This window comes from Colletotrichum godetiae (genome assembly GCF_030913485.1).
Source record: "Colletotrichum godetiae strain CBS 193.32 chromosome Unknown BDP55scaffold_24, whole genome shotgun sequence".
Lineage (NCBI taxonomy): Eukaryota > Fungi > Ascomycota > Sordariomycetes > Glomerellales > Glomerellaceae > Colletotrichum > Colletotrichum godetiae.
The window spans coordinates 89,878-111,656 of record NW_026851272.1 but is presented as its reverse complement, the minus strand read 5'-3'; the positions used below and the strand labels follow the sequence as shown (position 1 = coordinate 111,656).

The 21,779-nt window shown below is 54.7% G+C and overlaps 7 protein-coding genes across 7 annotated transcripts; 5 read left to right on the top strand and 2 right to left on the bottom strand.

Annotated features, from left to right (window-relative positions):
- The first annotated feature begins 123 nt into the window (after window positions 1–123).
- BDP55DRAFT_665959 (p21-C-terminal region-binding protein-domain-containing protein) lies at window positions 124–1,393 on the top strand. The gene is made up of 2 exons (XM_060575069.1): window positions 124–508; window positions 570–1,393. Exons 1-2 carry the CDS (start codon window positions 431–433, stop codon window positions 1,344–1,346), a joined length of 855 nt encoding a protein of 284 aa, XP_060428695.1. The 5' UTR covers window positions 124–430; the 3' UTR covers window positions 1,347–1,393.
- BDP55DRAFT_665958 (chorismate mutase) lies at window positions 1,394–2,586 on the bottom strand. The gene is made up of 2 exons (XM_060575068.1): window positions 2,224–2,586; window positions 1,394–2,143 (listed from the first exon to the last, which is right to left on the bottom strand). The coding sequence occupies exons 1-2, from the start codon at window positions 2,400–2,402 to the stop codon at window positions 1,414–1,416; spliced, it is 909 nt and encodes a 302-aa protein (XP_060428694.1). The 5' UTR covers window positions 2,403–2,586; the 3' UTR covers window positions 1,394–1,413.
- Window positions 2,587–3,110: 524 nt separating this feature from the next.
- Window positions 3,111–5,270, top strand: BDP55DRAFT_553652 (mitochondrial division protein 1; the record flags this gene model as incomplete). The annotated part of the gene is made up of 4 exons (XM_060569311.1): window positions 3,111–3,185; window positions 3,262–3,871; window positions 3,930–4,945; window positions 4,995–5,270. The coding sequence occupies 4 exons, from the start codon at window positions 3,111–3,113 to the stop codon at window positions 5,268–5,270; spliced, it is 1,977 nt and encodes a 658-aa protein (XP_060428693.1).
- Window positions 5,271–6,316: 1,046 nt separating this feature from the next.
- On the top strand, window positions 6,317–7,595 carry BDP55DRAFT_665952 (uncharacterized protein). The gene has a single exon (XM_060575067.1). The coding sequence runs from the start codon at window positions 6,578–6,580 to the stop codon at window positions 7,586–7,588; it is 1,011 nt and encodes a 336-aa protein (XP_060428692.1). The 5' UTR covers window positions 6,317–6,577; the 3' UTR covers window positions 7,589–7,595.
- Window positions 7,596–10,013, bottom strand: BDP55DRAFT_583758 (uncharacterized protein). Its single transcript, XM_060570852.1, has 2 exons — window positions 9,515–10,013; window positions 7,596–9,437 (listed from the first exon to the last, which is right to left on the bottom strand). Exons 1-2 carry the CDS (start codon window positions 9,536–9,538, stop codon window positions 7,755–7,757), a joined length of 1,707 nt encoding a protein of 568 aa, XP_060428691.1. The 5' UTR covers window positions 9,539–10,013; the 3' UTR covers window positions 7,596–7,754.
- A 2,600-nt stretch (window positions 10,014–12,613) lies between these two features.
- Window positions 12,614–17,335, top strand: BDP55DRAFT_729344 (uncharacterized protein; the record flags this gene model as incomplete). The annotated part of the gene is made up of 3 exons (XM_060579554.1): window positions 12,614–13,029; window positions 13,896–16,624; window positions 16,677–17,335. The coding sequence occupies 3 exons, from the start codon at window positions 12,614–12,616 to the stop codon at window positions 17,333–17,335; spliced, it is 3,804 nt and encodes a 1,267-aa protein (XP_060428690.1).
- A 1,575-nt stretch (window positions 17,336–18,910) lies between these two features.
- On the top strand, window positions 18,911–21,533 carry BDP55DRAFT_745633 (interferon-induced GTP-binding protein Mx1; the record flags this gene model as incomplete). Its single annotated transcript, XM_060580540.1, has 8 exons — window positions 18,911–19,042; window positions 19,064–19,300; window positions 19,362–19,463; window positions 19,520–19,744; window positions 19,787–20,081; window positions 20,145–20,485; window positions 20,543–20,835; window positions 20,872–21,533. The coding sequence occupies 8 exons, from the start codon at window positions 18,911–18,913 to the stop codon at window positions 21,401–21,403; spliced, it is 2,157 nt and encodes a 718-aa protein (XP_060428689.1). The 3' UTR covers window positions 21,404–21,533.
- Window positions 21,534–21,779: the final 246 nt, after the last annotated feature.

The following is a 21,779-nucleotide window of genomic DNA, read 5'->3' as shown; positions in this document are numbered from 1 at the left end:
TTCCTGGTCATTTCGCAAAACCGTTCCATTCGCGCAAAGATTGAAATGCGTCAATAAGGCAATGCCAGCAATGGCCCTATACATGCTTGAGGTATGCGAGACGTTTGCCAACGACGACTCGAGCAGAAGGAGTTCCAAGACTTGACAACAAAGCGGAGACCCACTCCGGGAACCCGAACAGCGGCGGCGCCGTTATCGATAAGAACGGGGCCGTCTTGCCGGCTGGTCCCAAATAAGTCTAGTGAGGGGCACCCCCCACCAAAAATTTCATCCTCACCGATGCGGTCGCCATCCAAGGTACCTGTGTGCCTGCGTACAGTGACAATCTCATAGTCAAAAGCCTTGCGAATAACCCATACAATCCAAGCTTCTTCGCAACAAACCCGCCACTCAGTCATCGTATCCCTGCATTACAGCACAATATTTCAAGATGGGAAAGAAGAGAGAGAGAGACGAGGCCAAGCCTGCGGAAGATGTCCAGATGGCCGACGAGAGCTCCGACGATGAGGTGAGAGACGACTCATTTTTCTTCCCTCACCAGAGACCAGCCTACTCACTCAGCCTACAAGGACTTTGATGTCGTCAATGTCGACTTTGAGTGGTTCAACTTTGACCCCGAGGTCGACTTCCAGGGCACCAAGACGCTCCTGCGCCAGCTGCTCGACGTCGACTCCACGCTCTTCGACATCTCAGGCCTCGCCGACCTCATCCTGTCCCAGCCGACCATCGGCTCGACAGTCAAGGTCGACGGCAAGGAGAACGACGCCTACGCGCTCATGACGGCGCTCAACGTCCAAGAGCACAGCCAGAAGCCCGCCATGGCGGAGCTGGCAAAGTACATAGTGGACAAGTCGCAGACGAACCCGGCCCTCGCCGCCGCCGTCCCGCGCGTCCTCAACGACAGCGGCACGCAGGTGGGCCTGGTGCTGACCGAGAGGCTCATCAACATGCCCTCGGAGATCGCGCCGCCCATGTACCGCATGCTCGTCGACGAGATCGAGGCCGCGGTCGAGGACAAGGAGCCCTACGAGTTCACGCACTACCTGATCCTGTCCAAGACGTACCAGGAGATTGAGTCGACGCTCACCGAGACGGAGAGGAAGGGGAAGAAGGCCAAGGCGGACACGGCGCTGTGGCACTTCCACCCCGAGGACGAAGTGTTTGTGAAGCACGCCGTGGCACACGGCTCCTTCCAGTTCACGAATGAGGAGAAGGCGGTGGCGGACAGCAAACGTGCGTTCCAGGAGATGGGCGTCAAGTCGCACGGCCACCTAATCTTGATTGAGGCTAGCAAGTGGGAGGGTACAGTGCAGGCAGTAGAGCAGTACCTGAGTGCATCTCAATAGAAAGGGGAAACCAGGAAAGAAAAAAGAAGAAACATGATTTTGAGCAAATGTTCTTTCATTTTGTAGTCTATTCTACAGGCTCTAATCTTTGCATGAGGTACTCGACCTCGACGTCCTTGGTCAGGGGTATCACAAAGTCTTTGTACATGGCCACCACGGCATCGGCATCGATCTTGGCCTGGTTCTCCGGGCCCGCTCCGATGGAAGGGTCGGTGCCGTAGGTCAGCACCTTGAGCCTGAGCCGCTCGAGGACCTTCTTCTCGACGGCGGCGTTGGTGATGGCCTCGGCGATGCCCTCGCGGTCCTCGGCCTTGATGAGCTTTGTGTACTTTTCCGGATCGGACTGGAACTTGGACTCGGCGACAAACTTGCCAAAGTGTATCCTGCGGGAGAGGGCCTGGAGGCAGGCAATGTCGCAGGTGGCCGAGGAGCCGTAGTTCTCCTGGGACTCGCCGCGATCCTCGCGGCCGAAATCGGGGCAGAGTGCGGGGAGGAACTTATCCACGTAAAAGTCCTTGATCTGGTTATTGACGTTGACGTCGTTGGGATGCAGGATGCGCGGGTAGTGCAGGGGTTTGAGGATCTGCTTCTGGACGGCTTCGGGGAAGAAGGGGTACTCGTCGGGAGAGTCGTAGCGGCGGATGATGGACTGCAGCTTCTCCTGTTCGCACAGGTACCAGTCCATGAAGCTCAGTTCACTGTTTGGTATGTTGAGCGCGCCGGGGACATAAATCGTTTTGTTGCGGGCGAACTGAGCCCGCTCGATAAGGTGAAAAGTGATGGTATCTTCGAGACGACTGTTTTGGTAGTTGGCGTTAGATGTGACCAACGAAAAGGGGGTCAACAAACAGCGTTGGAGGTTGGAGGGGGAACCGACATCAACTGGTAGCGAATGCGGGACAAATCCAACGCCTTGGAGGGGTCCGATAGGTCAATGAGGGAGTCCATTTCGTCGTCAATTGATTGAAAGCCGGTTGGATATTGATAGACCAGTCCCTGGATGTTGTGCTGGTGCGCAATGGGAGTTGGGACGACGGGTTGGGGCGGGTAACGCATTCGGACTGCTTATGGTCGAGTCATAAAGGGTAAAAAGCTTGACGGTGGTGAGGATTTGGCTGGGTGCGGGCGGGTGACAACCGAGGCCGATGACGCTCCCAGCGAAAAGGGACAAGCCTAGCAAGCCCAGTTCCCGGGCGGCGGGTACCCTGGGGAGGAGGAAAAAAAGAAAGAAAAAAAAAACCTCGTCCCAACGCAGCACAAGCGCGAGGCTGCCCATCTCCGGACCCCCCGTGCACTGCATCTGCAGGTCGCTGCCCCCAAGGGATCGAGTGGCTTAAGCGGGCACCAATCACTGACCCCTGCCACCTTTTTGCAATAGAATTGGCCCCCCAAATCTTGCAGCCTCGTACTCCCTATGAAGTAGGCCACACCGGGGCGTTAGCGTGCCCAGGTGTCCCGTGTTGCCCGTGTGCCCCGTGCAGGGAGCTTCTCGGGTGTTTAGCGCGTCATCCAGACAGGAGGCGTCCCCAACCGGGTTCTTGCCGGGATCAGTGCTTGGAGTGTGGATACGTATCTGATTCTCGACCGAGACGACAAAACTCGACCCCGTCAAAAAGAAGCACAATCCGGACCGAGCTGTTCCCACAACGCCCAGCTACGAAATCACCACCTTTTCTCCTTTCCCGACTCGTGTCCTCTTCCTTGCCTCCTCCCCCTTTGTGCCACTCACTGTCGCGCGCATCGGACGGGAGCACACACGTACGCATGGCCGCCTCGGATCACGACCAGTATGGCTTCCACGACGATGCGGCCGCCGGAGACGACCAATCCGTCCTGTCTGTGAGTCGACCTTTGCCACTCGCGTGACCACTTGTTCGTCGTGATATGATGACTGACCAAAGTGCCGCATTGGTAGACTCGCGGTATAGAAGCATTCGGGCGCAAGGTCACGTCCACAGCGAGCCATTTGATGGGTCCTCTGTCCGAGCAAGGGAACAATAATCATCACCACTACCATGGCGCCCTGGCCGAGGTCCACAAGCAGCTTCGGCGGCCAACTATCCAACGGAGCATGTTCTCCATGGCCAAAACGACACCGACAGACATGGTCCGGTCCAAGTTGTCCACGACGGAGATCCAGCATCGCGCTCTGACGTATTTGCCCGACGAACTGTTAGCGAACATTCCCGAGAGCGACAATTCCTACTCTCTCTTCCAGGGCTTCAAAGCAAGCTTTCCGGACCTGACGGAAGAAGGTAGGAAGCACCGACGGCGGGTATCGAGGGGCAGGAAGCTTTTGGAGGATACGGAAAACACTGCCGGTACACCGCAGGCGCTGCATAATCTGAAGAAAGACAAGGCCTCGATGATGCACGAGTTAGAGATGCTGGGTGTTCGCAAGAACATGGCAAGTAGTGAGATTCGTGACATTGACAACAAGATTGCCAATCTGCACGGTATGCGCCGGATCATCCTGGACAGACTGGCCAACTTGGAGCAGGAGGAAACATTGCTGGAACATGACCGTGAGTTGCACAATCATGTATGCTCTTAAGTGGCTCGTCTGGTACTAACGAAACTCAGTCATGGATGTTGAGACACGGTTAGAAGACGCCCAAGAGCTTGCAGACGAAGCCGAGTCGATTGCGATAAACACACCCACGAAGACTGAGGAAGATCTGGCTGGTGAGGACGACTCTGGTTTCATGTCACAATCGGTGTACGAGAAGCTCCCAACGACGGCTGGTACGCCGGCATCAAAGGCAAAGAAGAGGGTGGTCCGCCGGAAATCAATGCCAATCTTGCATGAGCATTTCGAGGCTGGCACGGCTATCAGGGAAATTCGCGCGCACCAGGACACGATTACGGCTCTCGACTTTGACTCACCCTTCGGAACAATGGTGACTTCGGCCATGGACGACTCGATCAGGGTCTGGGATCTTAATGCTGGACGATGCATCGGTTTGCTGGATGGACACACGGCCTCAGTTCGCACGTTGCAAGTGGACGACAACTTCCTCGCAACCGGCGGCATGGACGCTACGATTCGACTTTGGGACTTGAGCAAGGCACACTATGATCCCCACGGAAGCCAGTACGGAAGGGACGAAGATGAAGACGGCATCGCATTTGAGAACCCCGACGATGGACCGGTCGAGCCTCCTGAAGGAAGCATGAGAGACTGCCACCTTTACACCCTGCAATCTCATGTCGACGAAATCACGGCGCTCCACTTCAGAAACGACACGCTCGTGTCCGGCTCGGCAGACAAGACGTTGCGACAATGGGATCTCGAAAAGGGCCGATGCGTCCAGACTCTGGACGTTATGTGGGCGGCAGCGCAGGCTTCTGCATCTCTCGGCAGTGAAAGCTCCTGGAGGCAGACGAATCGGGCACCCGCACAGCAGGCCGATTTCATCGGTGCGCTGCAAGTCTTCGAGACTGCTCTTGCGTGCGGTACTGCCGATGGCATGGTTCGATTGTGGGATTTGCGAAGCGGACAGGTTCACCGAAGCCTAGTGGGACACACAGGACCGGTGACCTGCTTGCAATTCGATGATGTTCACCTCGTGACTGGTAGCATGGACAGGAGCATTAGAGTGAGTTTGGCCTTTTTCTAAGTCAGAGAGCATCGCTAACCATCAACAGATCTGGGATCTCCGTACAGGGTCTATATATGACGCCTACGCGTACGACAACGCCATCACGAGCATGATGTTTGATGAGCGGAGAATCGTCAGCGCAGCAGGCGAGGACGTGGTGAAGGTGTACGATAAGGTGGAAGGCCGGCAATGGGACTGCGGCGCGGGCATTTCCGAGGCCGAAGAGGGCAAGACGCCGGCTGTTGTAGAGCGTGTACGTGTCAAGGACGGCTACCTAGTTGAGGGACGACAGGACGGGATTGTAGGAGTATGGACATGTTAGAGTATATAGAACCCCTTTCAACAGAGCGAATTCAACGCGATTATGACACAGGCAGAGGGTGCGAAAGGAATGTCTTAATGATATGCTGAGGAAATGCGACGAGGTGGCCTATGTTTATATCTGGACGTCATAATGTCAAGGTCTATAATCAATCTCCTTCCAGGCTCCTTTGTTTTTTTTACTTTGGGAAGGCGACCGTTTGAAGCCAGTGGTGTTCATCCGACATGCTCCCGAGCTAAAATGCAGGAAGCAGTTGCTATCATCAGACGAGACCCGCTCAGCCAAACATCTCCAACTTTTTTTCTTAGAGGGCCTTTGACAATTGGCTACTCAGCTTCAACAACTACCATCCACCTGCCATCCAACTTACCCAACTGATTCCACACATGACTTTTTTAATATCACAAATCAAGAAAAGGCAAAGCGAGGAAAAAAGGAGAGAGAAGGAACGTAAGAAAAAGGCCCCAAAAGAGGGAGCCGAAATGTCCATCCTTGATAACCCCGCCCTCATCGCAGAGTGCAGCGAAACAGCGGTATCAATTCACTCCGAAGTCGTCGACCACCTCCGCGCCGGGTCTCCGCTTTCGTACTCTGATTCTTCACAACCGGAGCAGCAGCAGCTGCGACTTGAGAGCGATGCGGAGCGCGGGCTGAGACCTGTCGGAAAGGATATTTTGAGGGTTGTGGAGGGGTTGGCTTTTGAGGTTTTGGGGTTGCGCGCGTCGGCGGGGGGTTGTTTGGATGGGGACGATTATACGTCAACATCAACATTACGACCACCACGACCACCACCGTCGTCGGGACCGGAGGCGGATGAGGAAGAGAAGAGTTCGGAGCCTGTGATTGCTCGCCTCGACGCAGAGATTGAGCGGACCTACCGCCGGTTTTATGACTATGTCTACGCGGACCTGCCGTTTTGTTGGAGGTTGTTGTATACGGAGCTGAGTCTGCTCAAGTTTTCGGCGGTGGTGTTTTTGTATTATGCTAGGAGGGCGGGGCGGGATTGGGAGGGAGGGGGGAGGAAGCGGGGTGGGAAGATGGAAGGAGGGGACGAAGAGAAAAAGGACGAAGACGAGGACGAGGGAAAAGTGCTGGATGAGCTCGTCGCCGTGCTGGATCAAGCGCTCATCCTCGCTGGCGGGGCGGGATTGAAGCGTGGGAGGAGGGCAATTTCGAGGTTGCTTGGGTACCTGGACGACGCGCCGCCAACATCATTGTCTTCGTTGGGTTCACCTTTCCCAGCGAAGTTCCCTTCTTCGCGCCCGTTCACACCGCCTGTTGAGCAGCCTATTCGCGTCTTGGATCGTATGTCCATGTCGGCTTTCCAGGCGTACTTGGACGGCCGGAATCACCCGGAGAAGGCAGACGAGGATCTGGACTTGGCGGAGCCGTTGGTCCTTACATCGCTGATGAACGAGTGGCCTGCGCTCTCCACGAGACTGTGGTCTTCGCCTGCGTACTTGATGTCCAGGACGCACGGCGGGCGGAGACTTGTGCCGGTGGAGGTTGGGCGGAGTTATGTTGATGAGGGATGGACGCAGGAGTTGATTCCGTTTCGGGAGTTGGTCGCGCGCGTTGTTACGTCTGCTTCACCATCTACTACATCGACGACGACAATATCAACACACACAACGATAGGGACAGGACCAGAGCCAGGACCGGAAAAGGGGACGACATACCTCGCCCAACACGAACTCTTCGCGCAGCTCCCGCACCTGCTAAACGACATCCTCACGCCGGACCACTGCTTTACCTCGCCGCCGGCGCACCCTTTCGACAAGACTGCAAACAAGCCGGAGCTGGATGTGCCGCTTGTGAATGCGTGGTTTGGACCGCCGGGGACGATTACGCCGTTGCATACGGATGGGTATCATAACCTGCTGTGTCAGGTCGTTGGGGAGAAGTATGTGCGGTTATATGCGCCGCGGGATTCGGAGGCGTTGTGTCCTAGGGGGTTTGATGACGACTATGATGCCGTGGAAAATGACGACGATAGGGAAGAAGGAGAAGGTGATGAAGATCTAGATGGAAAGCGCAAGGGAGGCCAGGGAGTAAAAAAGGTGGACATGAGCAACACCAGCGCCTTTGACGTCGGCGCCGTGGAGGGCTGGGATCCGGACACGGAGGGCCGCGATCCCATGGAGCTCGAGGAGTTTCGCGGCCTGCGGTACTGGGATTGTGTTCTGGGGCCGGGAGAGGTGCTGTATATTCCCATCGGGTGGTGGCACTACGTCCGCAGTCTGAGTGTGAGTTTCAGCGTGAGCTTTTGGTGGAACGGGGACCACTACGTTGGTCCGGAGGACGAGGAGAGCAGATGATTGATGTCACGCCTCGAGAGAGTCTAAATCTAGGTGAGGTGTTTACTTTTATAGCTTGAGAAGAGATACCTCTGTGGAAGAGGTACAACAAGCCTCGGGTTCATATTTTCATTCCATCATGTCCTCTGCGTCAAATGTTCTTCGTCAAGGAGGGGCAACTACAGTATCAACTCGCAGCAGCAGCAGCCTCGTCCGCCTCGGCACTCTCCCCTGCCCCCTCTTGCGCCTGCCGCCTCGCCTTGGCACCAGCTTTCAGCTTCTCCCACTTTTCGCGATACTTTTCCAGCGTCCGCGCCATTGTGCGGTTCTCCTTCTCCAGCGCCTCCATGCGCTGCATTGCCATGGCCATCTGTTCCTCGAGCTCCTTGTTCCGCGCCTTTAACACGGCGTCGGTACTCGACATGCCGACGCCAGCACCAACACCACCACCGGTTGTGAAAGGGGTAGTAGTAGTCACCCCCGCCGTCGCAGGCGACCCAGGCCGTCGAAGACGAATACTCTCCGCCAGCGCCAGACTCGAATTCTGCGCCGTAGCCTCGAAGGCGTGGAGCCGTTTGCTGAGCTTGTCAAGCATATCTTTGAGACCTCTGTTTTCGAGGTAGAGTTCCTCGACTGTGTTTTTGAGGTTCTGTTCTGTCCGGGGTTTGGCGTTGCGTCTTCGGACGCCGGGGGAGGTTGGCGCCATCACGGACGGAGACTCGCGCGCGTCGACAAAGTCGTCCTCGTCGTCTTCGATGAGGCTGTCGCCTGCGCCGCTGCCGCCGCCGCCGACGCCGACGCCGCTGTGGAGTGAGGCCTCGAGGCGGCGCTTCTCCTTGTCTGCAAAGTTGAGGATGTTGGCGTAGGACATTGTGTGCCCGCTCGTCGGGACGACGTAGAAGGAGTCGTTGGGGTTGTTTGCCGAGATTGCGCGGAGGGTGGCGCGGGAGTAGATCTTGGAGAGGTCTGGTTCGGCGGGGGCTGCTGGGGAGGGTTTGAGTCTGTTGCGCTTTGCTGGGGCCGGTTCTGGGGGCATCTCGGCGTGGGGTTCGGGGATGGAAGATGAGGTGGAGGATAAAGAAGATTCTTCGGTGATGAGGGGTAGGCCTGCGAAGGCGAGGGGCGCGGAGAGGCGGTTGATGATGTTGCCAAAGGTGCTGTAGAAGCGGGAGTATCCGTCGTCGCTGGTCGGCGAGGCGACTTCTTCCGCCTTTTTGGGTTCGGATTCCCTTCGTGGGGAGTCGTTGGTGCCCGTTGGCGGGATCCAGCCTGGTTTGCCGGACTGGTCGAGGACGTTTTGCATCTTTGTCCTCGATCCGTCTCTGCGGGCTTGGACTTCCATATTGCCTGGCGCCTGGTCGTTTGTGACGCTCGGCGGGATGGGCTGGCTCCGGTTCCTGCTTCCGCGGATGCCTCGCGCCGAGGCGAGGTTGCTCGCGATCGACGAGGTCATCTCCCGGCTTGGGTAGCGGCGCTGTTGCGCCGCCAGGGACGGAACTCCCTTGACGGCAGCAACTGGGCTGCCGGCGCCGGTGGGCTGCTGGCCTGATCCGGACTTGGTGCGACCATCATCGGGTGAGGAAACATCACTCGTGGCATCGGAGGCTTGCGATTCCTGCTTCTCGTCGATGGTCTCGGAGGAGGGGTTCTGGCTGGCGGCGGCGGCGCGACGGTCGTAGGGTATCTTTAGGAGTTCGGCGAGGCGCTGGTGGTGCTCTTCGAGGAGCTTGAGGGTGCGCAGGGCCTCGATGCTCGAGGTTGCGCGGGCTGCGTTGGCGAACTCGCCGGCGGCGAGGGCGTGTTCGTTGATTGCTACCGTCGTCTCGGACTGGTGTTGGGCGTTGGAGGCTGCTTTGGCGTGGTCATGCGCCTAGGGTGGTTGATTGTTGTTAGTACAGGTGCTAGACATTCTTTCACAGTTGCCTTTTATTTAAAGGTTGAGGATACCTTGACTAGTGAAGACTCGTCCATCGTCAAAGAACTGTAGGCAACAGGTAGGCTGCCGGTGATGTGTCAAGGGACGGTGCCGGTGCCTGTTCCGGATCGGAGGACGTTGGGGGAGTTTTCTAGTCCAAGTCGGCCGTCCGCACGTTGGCTTCTGGATCACGCGGCCGCCTGAGACCGATGCAGACGGTGGTAGGTAGGGGAGGCAAGTGGAGGGATGTACGGACATGCGCCGATGGAGGTACGGAGGAGGTCCAACGAACCGGCCTTTGATATTCGGTAGCCGGTGGTTGGGTCGGGTGTTGCGGTCGCGGAGGTTTCCCCAGAGTCGCTAAGAGATGGCCCCCGCTTGTTCTCTTCTCCGGTTGCAGTCAGGTGGGAAATGGACAATGAGTGCGGGAGGGACGATGCTTGGTGGTCACTGGTACGTTTCCAGTTAGAAGGGGGCTAAAGGGGCCTGGATGGGCCGGTTGGAGTACGTAAGCTTTTTGCTCGCCAAAACGTCCTCCTCCCGCTGGTGGCCACCAACGCACCTTGCCAAAATTGTCAAGGTCAAAAGGAAGCGAAGAGATTGATCCCACGTCACCAGGTGCTAGTAATTGCCTCAAGCGACTTGCTGGAAGCTAGCTTTACCAACTCCAACTAATGACATCTCGATGATGTTGCTAGAGAATCCAAAAGAGACTTCAGACGGCTTTTGTGTGGAGAGACCAGTCCTGCTGTACCACAACACGGCACATAATACAAAGCACCGAAACAATCAAGCAGGCCATTATACCGTAAGAATAGGTATTTGCAATCAACATTATCAAAGCATTCAAGCCATCGGTCGTCACTTGTATTGTCAAATTTGATATGCTGATCAATAGACAAGCCATAGCAGCGCGACGTCTGGATGGTAAGTAGGAAGTGAGTGACTCGTCAATCCAGACTGGAACAATGACAGCAAGCGGCGCAACTGAGACAAACCAACATTCAGAGAGATTCTGGATGACGCAAAATGCATGTCAAAGAAACCCAGGAACTTGGGCATTATATTGTGTATGCGAGTGTTGGAACCTGGGTGTGCTGTGGCTGCCACCTGTCCCCGCCCTAACAATCGGTCGAGAGGGACATTGTCCAATATCCAGTTGCGCGGTGTCTCGTCGCTCTAAAGACGGGCCTATCATGATGAAGGAGGAAGAAGGGCCACTGCACGCCGTAAGCCGTAAGCCGCGAGACACAATTCGCGCTTACAGAGGCCCCTGACGTAGGTATGGTTCCCCCAAGCCAGCACCTGATCCAAACGGGCAACCCAACGGCCACAACCGCCCCGAATCGGGCCAGCCATCGAAACCTTGCTGGGAAAACCATCTGCGAATCTGCCAGACGTGCATGCATCGCCAGGAGGAGAGCGGACTGGGAGGCCTGGGTCGGGCTGAGTGGGTGAGAAAGGTGGGATGAAAGGCTCCGGGCCAGCCGTTGATACGCTGGTTGGGATCTGCTGGGCTCTCTGGTTCGACCTACGCCAGAGACCATGTGGTGCTCGTGCATCCGGCTAGAGTGGAATGGGAGCTGGCCGGCCGGTGGTGAGATGTGATCTGAGCCGAGGCGGGAGTCGGAAACTCAGGAGACGATACTTGTTCCTGTTAAGGGCCGGGGCAGTCACGGCCCAGTCAGCCACAGCCTCCTGGGTCCTGGGGAGATTGACTTTGGGAGCATCTGTCGGAATCATCCCGATGCAGGTCCCAGGTCCCAGGCGCAATTCCAAGGTGGAAAAGTCATGGGCTGGTAGACTGACTGGCGTGGGGATGGAATGGGGATTGCATTTTGGGATTGCGCAGTCGCCAATAGATCCATCGAAAAAGAGATGCCATTGAACAAAAATAGCAGCGCAGTGTCTTTCCCGGATCACGGGTGGCGGGCGTCGAATAATGCAGCAATACGTAACATGGTGTACATACTCCGTACACAGTACTCCGTATATGGGTGGCTCCATTGGGGCTGGCCAGATTGACGGCCCCAGATTCCCGATTCTGAGGGATTCCAGGCCGCTCGTAATAATGGACCACTGTCGGGAAGCGGGCAGATGGAAGTCATCAGGGGTTATGCCAATGTGAGTGTGCACTTGGTTATTTTGAGGGTTATGAGGAGAGGATTATGAGGATGCGAGAACTGGAGGAGATAACAACTTGCTGTGCAAGGTACGTAATAAGGTAGTAAGGTAAGGTACAAAAGCTTATGTAATGAGATGCACTAACACTTTGAGGTACCCCTTGTGCTCTTCCGTTTCAAGCCAAGGAAGGAAGGAGGAAAGGTGCCGGCCTGGCCCAGGAACTTGCCTCGCCTCCAGTGACGATGACGCTCTTCGTGGAAAGAGAGCTCCGGCTTGGGGTTCTTGCCTTGGCCAGCCGCCAGAATGGAAAACTGACGATTTGGGGAGGTACGAAAGGTACGAATAGAAATCAAGGTGGCAACCACATAGGACCAGAACCTGGGGAGCTCCTTCCTGCTCGGATTTTCACTTTCATTTTCTCATTTGGGATCCTCGGCTCCGGCAGCGTCTCCAAAGAAATTGCAAACTTACCATTTTCCGTGAAGTGTGAACCGATCTCTGCTCTCTCTCTCTCTCTCTCCCCCTCTTTCTCTCTCTTACCCATGACCTGACCCATTCATCCATACATACGGAGTACACCTTGTCATGTTTGCACTTTGCATTTGCACCACCTCCCCCAAGCAAGAAACAACATTAAACGGAGCCCCGTCTGCATCGCATAAACTCGAAAACCGTCACAACATCCGCGGGTTCGTTTCCAAATAATTCCCCATCATACACAAACAATACACCAGGCCAACGGTCTACCCCTACCTCGCATCGCACCTCCCTACGGATCCTCTACGGATACAAGCTTGTCTTGTCTTCTCGACCTTAATTTCCATACTGCCAATTCCCTGCACCCGCGGACCATGATCATCGTGCCCACTCTTCGCAACCAATGCGCGTATAGTCTTTGACAGCACCAACCCGCCAGACCGCAGGCACACATTGCTCGGGAAAGAGTACGATAATTACGAGCTTCAACGACCCCAGGAAAAATCAACACCTAATCTACCTGGGAAACCATGGACGGCGCCACTGAAAGCGGAGGAGGTCTGAGCAAGCTGCTGCCAAAGTCAATCGCAGCCAAGCGCCGCCGCAGAAAGCAAGAAGCCCAAGAAGATGAAGCCGCTGCCGCTACGGCCGCTTTGCTGATAGGGGTCAAGGGGGAAGATGTTACCGCTCCAGCTGTTACGCCTGCACCGCTCAGAGACGATGATGCCAGCCATCTGTCTAACAAACGCGACAGCGGCTCTTACGTCCATGACACGGACAGCTTTGTTGGATTTGGAAAAGACAGCTCGACAGGGTTTCCCGACTACGACTACGACTACTACAACGAGCACGGCCACGCCGCCCACGACACCCGCGACGCGGACGAAGCCAGCACCGAAGCCACCAGCATGCTGTCGCTGGAAGACCCTGAATTTGACAATCATCAGTGAGTAACATTGCCTTTTCCCGCATGTTCTGTCTCTCTTCATCTCTACTAGTTATTTCCGTCTTTTACTGCTTATTCCTTATCCCGTCTTACCCATCTTACCTTGTACTACTACTACTGTATGCAACCGGTTGGGGCTTCTCTGCGCCCTCATCCTTCAATCTTCCCACCACCTTACATATGTATGCATCCGAGCGCACTTTGTTCCGTGCTCTTCACCACCTCACAAGGCCACGTCTTTTCGCGTGGCGCATTCCCCCCAGCGTTCAAGTCGTCACTGGCGTCTCCATCGAATGACGAGTCGAGCTACGAATATCTACCTAGCTACTCTCCGTACCACGGGTGCTATGCAACTCGGCCCCAGTCTACTGGCACAACCCGCAACGGCGCCGTCTCTCTTTTGTGCATGTCAAGTGGAGAGACAGAGAAAGGACAGCGGGCTTAGCGTCCGTAGTAGGCTGCTCTGGCCATCCTTGGTCTGACAGTTCTCACTGGTCCGGGGGGTTCTGGGACTGGGAGACTAGGAGACTAGGAGGGGAGGGGGGGCTGATACGCCGCCCTCCTCTCCTGGGCTCTCCTCTCTCTCTGCTCCATGGCCCATGGCCCATGGCCCATGGGTCTCAGCTCCCCCTCATCCACTCTCTGCGGCAATCGCCGTATGACAGCTGCCTGGGGGTCCCTTCAGCACATTTAACTCGTGTCCCTGACGAATGTTCCATTTCAAGCGAGTGCGAACAAACGGGGTCAGGGTCGTCCATGTCTCCCCCGACCACCTCCTACTGTTTCGTGTCTTCATGTAACCATCCGTACGGAGTACAGTACCAACCAAGTATCTAACCACGACGATTTCCGCCCCCTCTCATTAGATCTTTCTCTCAGCACTCTCGACCAAGTGCCATATCGACACATCCTTCGCAAATAGGTTACTTGACCACTTCTTCCCCTATCGTTCAGGCAACCCACTTGCCTGAACCCCAACCTCAGATACTGGACGACCAACTCTCCCAGATCGCCTCGGCGCGATCCACTCTCTCTGCCAAGCGGACGCAATCCGTCGAATCCTCGACAGATTCGTCTTTGCGCTCCAAACGCAGTCTTTCAAGTCTTGTGCCACCCAAGAAAAACACCACGAGATCGCCATCCCCCGTTGGCCGTCTCAAAGGTGTTTTTACAAAGTCAAAAAAGACTCCCAGCGCCGCCACGAGCCCTGACCGGTCCCTGGGCGGTGACGAAACCCCCGACCACGACCGAGACACGCGGAGAACTAGAGACCGAGGCAGAGCCACTGCTTCCACCTCTGACCTCATCACAACCACAAAGCCGTTTCTAGACAATTCGACCGCGCCCCAACCGAATGCGACCACCGACGCAGATGCATCTCGCGTAAAACAATCAGCAACGCAATCCCCTGAGCGACGTCGCTCCAGGGCCTCCACGAACACCTCACGAATCGACACCTCCTTCGTACCCCAAACCCCGCCCAACGCCGACAAGACGCCCGTCATCGTCAATACCCCTCCGACGCCAACCGACCACAACGCACCCTACGCTCAATCTCCTCCGCCAGCCCCAGCTCCGCAGCCCGCTCCGGAGGTTTCTGTCACTGCCTCAGGCAACACGAATGGTGGTTCTGCCACGGGTAGTATGCTTGCTCACCGCAGGGGTAGATCAGGATCTGGAAGTTTAGGGCCAAGCAAACTGTCCAACATAACCCTTGCGCCTTTGACGCCCACCCCCGAGAACGGGACCGCAAGCAACCCAGGAACTCCATCTGGCGGAAGCGGCTTCTTTTCATCTGTCTTCTCGGCTGCGCAAAACGCCGCGACCTCGCTCACAAGTACCATCCAGAATACCGGAATAGGGCCGACCCCTCCCAAGAACAAGAACGTAGGCAAACCCCCCGATATCAAGATCGACGAGCAACCCGAGGTCGAGCCGCCACCTCCATCCGCAACAGGTTCGGCCATGGAGAAAGAGCCTGCAGTCAAGACCATTGGGTCGGGCGAGCTGAGCCTCAGTCAATTAGGTATAACAGACACAGCCAGCAATGCAGGAACGCCCATTACAGCAAAATTCCCCGAATCGGACGCACGAGCTAGAAGCGAGTCAGCTCCGACTGACGCTGCCTATGCCGCTGCCACACGCGACCTCGGAGTAGATGACGGCCGAAATGCGGCGAGACCCCAATCACTGTACGATCCAGGAAGCACCGGCGACCGAACCCCTCCGCAGGGCAGCATCCACGAGGACAAGATTTCCGGAGTCCAACGCAGTGGAAGCATTCGAAGCGCCATTGGACGCCATCGCAAGCGAGGAAGCTCAGCTGTGTCGGGAGGTACGGCTACTACTATTGGCGCTGCCATTGCTGCGGCTAACGCGTCTCTTGCTCACCCTCAAGCCAACGCGAGCGTACCGAAACTTACTGGATTTGCGGTTGCGAGCAAGAAGCGCAACCGGGATTTCCATGGATTTTTCAAGAGCGTGCCCGACGACGATTACCTCATCGAAGACTACAGCTGTGCGTTGCAGCGCGAGATCCTGGCGCACGGCCGCCTATACGTATCCGAAGGCCACTTGTGCTTTAGCAGCAACATCCTCGGCTGGTCGACCACGCTCGTCATGAGCTTTGACGAAATAGTAAGCGTCGAGAAGCGTAGCACGGCCCTGGTCTTCAAGAACGGACTCATGATTTCGACCCTCCACGCCAAGCATATTTTTGCCAGTTTTACCAGTCGCGACTCGACTTACGATCTGATTGTCAATATTTGGAAACTCGGACACCCGACCTTACAAAGCTCGTTGAACGGAGTGCAGCTGGAGGGTACTGGTGGTGATAAGACAGAAAAGGTTGACGCGAATAGTGCTGTGGTAGCAGAAGTTGATGATGGTAGTTTGTCCGGCACCGACGAAGAGAGTGACTCTGGCGACGACGACGACGTTTACGACGAAGACGATGATGCGGAAGACTTGCAAGATGTCACCCAGCTGTCAGAAGTTAACGCTGAGCCTGAAGGCGGAAAAACTGTATCTCGCAAGGTATCTGGCGCAGGTGCTAATGGCGCTGTCGCCGATGTCGTCAAGGAGGCTGTCGGTGCTGCTCCTGGTGGCAATGATTTTCCCGGCCCGGCCACTCACGCGGCGACAGACTGCGGAGACTCTGATACGCATTACGACAGGGTTGTCGGAGACGACGTTATCCCTGCGCCTCTGGGCAAGGTGTACAACTTACTCTTCGGTCCAGCCTCGGTCACTTGGATGACCAAATGGCTTACTGTTGAGGCCAAGTGCACAGAACTTACCATGGAGGACAAGAAGGGGTTGACTCTTGATAACAAATCTCGATATTTCACCTACATCAAGCCACTCAATGGAGCCATTGGCCCAAGGCAGACCAAGTGTCTTGTGACGGAGACTTTGGATCATCTGGACTTTGAGAAAGCCATCAACTTTAGCGTCACCACACAAACACCTGATGTGCCGAACGGCAATATTTTCAGCGTCAAGACGAAGTATTGTTTGACGTGGGCCGACAACAACTCTACCAGAGTGCAATCCAATTGCACTATCGAGTGGACGGGCAAGAGTTGGTTGAAGGGTGAGTGCCGAAGACTTGGCTTACGTTAATGATACGAGCTAACATGATGAAGGTCCTATTGAAAAGGGAGCGAACGACGGCCAGACTCAGCACTGCAAGGACCTTTTCGCTAGTCTGAAATCAGCTGTATCTACCAAAGCCCGCGCAAGCGGTGCGGGAGCGGGATCGGGCCCCAAGGGCAAGAAGAAAAGCAAGAAGAGCAAGGCGGCCGGCTCAACGACGGATGCCGAGGACGAGCAGGTCCGGCCCAGGCACGTTCCAAAGACAGATTGGGGCCCGTTGGAGCCCGTCCGAGGCATTCTCGAGCCAATCCTGGACATCGCCAAACCACTGCTCACAGGCAATATGATGTATGGTCTCCTAGTCGGTCTCCTAGTTGCGACTTGGTTTGGCTTTGGCCTGCCTGGTAGACAAGCATCTGGAGACATGCGCATGTATGGTTACCCAGACCGCCTTGCGGCGTACCACGAGATGTGGAGACGCGAAGAGAGTGAGCTCTGGGAGTGGCTGGAGGAGAGAGTCGGGTTGGAGCGCTTGCACGATGGCAATTTGCCCACGCGGAAGCGAGCAATGGAGCCGAGCACGGCGGAGGAGAGGGTCAGAGAGGACCGCATGGATGAGCGGGAGATCGAAGAGGCAATCAAGGTGACGGAAGAGAAGCTTAAGGTGTTGAAGGGCGTCATGGACAAGAAGAAGCCAACATCCGGCTGAGGAAATACCCTGGGAATGGGAGGCGGAAAAGTGCAGCAAGTCAGGTTACGGCACGACACAACGTGTCTTCTCATTTCTATGTTTTATTGTGTAGCATATTCAATAGCGATGCCAACGAGCAATCAGGGCTTGAGTAGATCAGCATCAGCAATGTCATTTTATATCGACAACCTACATGTTAGTCTTGCCGTGAGGTCTTCTAGGGTTGCATCAGTCGCTGGAGTGAGTGCTCTGAAACCCACTGACTGACCCATGATAAGTTTTCACATGGCATATTCACCATCTCTGGGAAGAGAAATACTGTGATTTGGCGAAGGTATTTAAGCTTGTGTGGGTGTTTTAAAGCTCTTGCATGATTGGAAGGTGGGCAAGGTGAGGTTACCCGGCATTGAGAATGCCATCTGGTATCTCGAACCACAGACCTCCGTGATACTTGTGCATGTCTTTCCAACTGTCTGCCGTTATGAGGCTCGACTCTGCCTTCGTTCCACTTCCTCTATAATGTACCTACTGCTCGTCGAAGAGATTTTTGTTTTCGTGATACCTAGTCCAAGTGGGCCAGTGTCTCATTGATCTGGTCTGGACGGTTTCTGAACCTGAGGGTTCTAGGTGCAATGAAATTTTGGAAGGGAAACTGTGAGGTGTAGTTGCGAGAGTGGAACGAACCCTACTGGCTAGGCAAACATGATACTATTATAGACGATTCTATAGGTATTGCTACGAATACTCTAGCACTGGTCAAAGGTCGTTATCGATCTAAAGATATCGTTTAGTTAACTCTGGTTGTGCTTCGTCATTGATGCATTCACAGGTGTTAGCTCAGAGATTAGGCCGACATTGATCAGAGGGCATCCAATTGACCGATCTGTAGAAGTCGGTTCAGCCAAGATCTGGCCTGGGAGTGTAGGCCCGAAGACCTGACAGGAGAAAGTCCTAATAAATATGACTTAAAGAGTGTTTGATGACCCGTCGAGGCAGTTCGACATAAAAATGAATAGTATCCCCTTTCTCCCATCAAACATCCACTATTGCTAGTGATATTCGTTTATGAAGGGAAGTTTTCTGATGGGCATTAAAGAGCCAAAGACTGTCTCACCTTTGCCTGGCTCGAAGGACGAGACATAGAAGGACGTTGCCTGCTCCAGAGCCTTCGAATACACCAGTCAAGTCGTTGTGCCCCGGTAGAAGTGCATCTTCGTGGCCTCTTTCTGCCTGAACTTTCTCTCTTTTTGCCGGCAGTGGGCACGCCATACGACGGGTCACCTTCCTTTGCCCTAAGTCCGCTCTTCGTTCTCACATAATTGTCCATTCGACCTAAAAGGTACCCCTCTGCCTCTTTCCCCTGAACAACAGGTACTGGCCTGCCTCCATCTTATCTTGTTTTTTTCCTTACACAAAATTCGAGGATTCAACTTGCCCTCGTCAACCACCGCAACCCAGCCATCTTCCTTCGCTCACTGCCCAAGATTGTCTCAAGTTTGTTCTTCGTACCCTCATTCATTCCTCACCACTCCATTCCCTTCATCTGACAACCAATATTTCTGGTTTAAGAGACAATCCACACAGAGAGTGAACATGGGAGACCACCAAGACCAGCACAAATTCCGCGACTCTGCTTACGAATCACTCGGCGATGATACGTTCTCGCGGACCATCGACAAACTCCGCGAGCTCGGCGCCGACCTGGTCCCCCTTCCGCAACTTGTTGTAATTGGCGACCAATCTTAGGGCAAGAGTTCTGTCCTAGGGAGCGTGACAAGCTTCGCCTTCCCTCGCGCTCGCGAGCTCTGCACCCGCTACGCGACCCAGATCACTTGTCACCGCGATGATTTCGAGAGAGTTCGAATTTCCATCATTCAAAGCCAGGACTCCGACGGGGATCGGAACAAGCGATTGAAAAAGTTCGGGTTCTCTATTGAGAATGCCGAGAAGGAAGACTTCGCGTGGACGAGAATCTTTTCAGAGGTAAGTAGAAGACCCCTTCGGAGGCTACGGTATTGATGCTGATGGGTACCATCTTCTGTAGGCAAACGAAGTAATGGGACTTCGCGGTCTTAATGATGGAGATAACCCGAAGCTTTCGACCTTTGTCGAAGACGTTTCCAAGATTGAGGTCAACGGCCCAAATGTACGTTCGAATTTGACGTTGTCCGTACATGAAACTTGCTGACCATACAATGCCAGCAAAACCAGTTGATCATCATTGACATCCCGGGTATCTTCCACACGTCTACAAAAGGCCTGACCACCGAAAATGACATTGTTATCGTCAGGAATATGGTCGACAGATACATTAAGGATCAGCGCACCATCATCTTGGCAGCCATCCCTTGCAATGTCGACATTGCCTCCCAGGAGGCTCTCACCCTTGCCAAAGAAATAGATTCGGAGGGACTTCGAATCATGGGTGTTCTCACCAAGCCCGATCTTGCCTCCGAGCGCGCCACTTAGCAGATCGTATGCGAGCTTGTTGAGGGTAAACGCCACTCCCTGCGCCTCGGATACTGTGTGGTGAAGAACTGCAGTGCGGATGATAACACCTCGACGATGGCTCAAAGAAACTCATCCGAGAAGGTATTCTTCCGTACCAATCCTTGGGCGAGACTCAAATCGACGAACTGGGTTGGTGTCGACAGCCTCGCCATCCGTCTGCGTGGGTTGCTACGCGACCTCTCGAAGAAGGAGTTCAAGAACGTCAAGGCCGAGATTGAACGTATGCTCAACAATTGTGAGACAGAGCTCAAGCGTATGGGCCCTTCGCGCTCTCGGCCGGACGCTCAGCGATGATACCTTGGCCAGATTGCGTCAGATTTTCAGGAGGCCGCTGTTCGAGCTCGCGACGGTCATTACAATGGACAGGATATGTTCGACCAGAGCCCAAAGCTGCGACTCATCACATCTATTGTCGATCTCAACGAGCAGTTCAACAAGGTCTTCGCGCTACGTGGCCACACGAGAAAGTTTGAACCAGGCGAGGTAGAGTTTGGCCTCGACACTCGGTTGAATGTCGACGCAATCACGAACCCAGACAAGGCTCTTGCCGGAATTTTGAGAAATTTGGAGGTTCAATTCCCCGAGCCTATGAATAGCTCGCTATTGAGCAATATTGAAAGTGTTTTTCGCGAATCCCGCAGTGCCGAACTTGGCTCAGTAAGTTTACTATGGGTCCGAAAACGTGCATCGGGTTCAGCACTAATACAACGTCAGTTTTCGGGTTCTATGTTAGCACAAGTTTTCAGGGAGCAGACCAAGAAGTGGAAGCCGCTGGTCTTGAAGCATGTCAGTCAGGTAATCATGATTGTCCATGATTTCATCGGCGCTGCACTCCGACTCAAGTGTACCGATAGCAACACTTCCGACGAGCTGCACGACAACTTCCTGCTTCCTAAGCTCCGTGCGTCGTATCGAAGAGCTTTGGATCACGCCCAGTTCCTCATCGATGTCGAGCTCAGCGGACAGCCCTACACCATGAATCACTATTTCAACAGCAATCTCCAAAAGTCGCAGGCCATTAGACTCTAGCAAGCGATCAACAGGGCCATTGGTCCGGCGAGCGTCCTCAACGCCCAAGGCACTGTTCCAAACAATCCGAGCACTGTCGCAACTCCGGTTTCTGGAAATACCACAGCTGTCACTCCCAAAGGGCCTGGGACTCCGGTAGCAAACCGTAACGGCAGCCCTTCCGACTTCACCAGTCAGAGATCTGCTGGGTCTTCCGAAGCTGCAGAATGGTGGTTATCAAGATCGATGCTCCCTAGGCTCACAACCGATCGCTCCAATGCTGAGCAGGTCAGAGAAGATATCCATGACATCCTACGCAGCTACTACAAGGTTGCTCGCAAGCGATTCGTTGCCGTTGTGCTGCAGCAGACCGTCTTCCACTTCCTACTTGATGCCAAGACCAGCCCTCTTAAGATATTCACCCCTGACCTGGTCATGGGCTTGGATGATAAGCAGCTTCATATGATTGCCGGAGAGCATGCTGCGACGCGGGATAGACGCGAGATTCTTGCTCGAGACATTGAGAACTTGAAGCTCGCGGTGGAGGAATTGCGAATGTCGAAATAGGATTCGTTGGGAATTCAATTTGTGTTGCATTTTTGAAGTTTGGGGGTTTCCAGCAGTACCGTGGCTTTTCAGATTGACATCATGAACACTACATTGTAGACCTACAGAAAAGCGAATGTCACTTTCGTCCATACTCATTGTCACTTGCATCAAATTCCCCTGTTCACCCTGTTTTCTGGTTTGCTGACGCTACATTGCACCGTTGCCGCAAAGCTGGAAGAGCGTGTGTTTTTCGGTATTCAAGTACCATTTTTTTGGAGGCTTTCTAGTAGTCAAGTGTACGACAAGGTCGCTTGCCGCTCGATTACTACGTTATCCTTGCGTTCAATATATAGAAAAGACCCCCAAAGCCCCGGTTCGTATTAGAAATCGTATG

Bases quoted from the DNA above. Each gene is read 5' to 3' on its own strand.
- BDP55DRAFT_665958 (XM_060575068.1), bottom strand. From the start codon at position 2,402: ATGCGTTACCCGCCCCAACCCGTCGTCCCAACTCCCATTGCGCACCAG. The intron at 2,144-2,223 runs GTCGGTTCCCCC...CTACCAAAACAG, and splicing joins CGCATTCGCTACCAGTTGAT to TCGTCTCGAAGATACCATCA.
- BDP55DRAFT_665952 (XM_060575067.1), top strand. From the start codon at position 6,578: ATGTCCATGTCGGCTTTCCAGGCGTACTTGGACGGCCGGAATCACCCG.
- BDP55DRAFT_583758 (XM_060570852.1), bottom strand. From the start codon at position 9,538: ATGGACGAGTCTTCACTAGTCAAG. The intron at 9,438-9,514 runs GTATCCTCAACC...CAACCACCCTAG, and splicing joins ACGAGTCTTCACTAGTCAAG to GCGCATGACCACGCCAAAGC.
- BDP55DRAFT_665959 (XM_060575069.1), top strand. From the start codon at position 431: ATGGGAAAGAAGAGAGAGAGAGACGAGGCCAAGCCTGCGGAAGATGTC. The intron at 509-569 runs GTGAGAGACGAC...TCAGCCTACAAG, and splicing joins ACGAGAGCTCCGACGATGAG to GACTTTGATGTCGTCAATGT.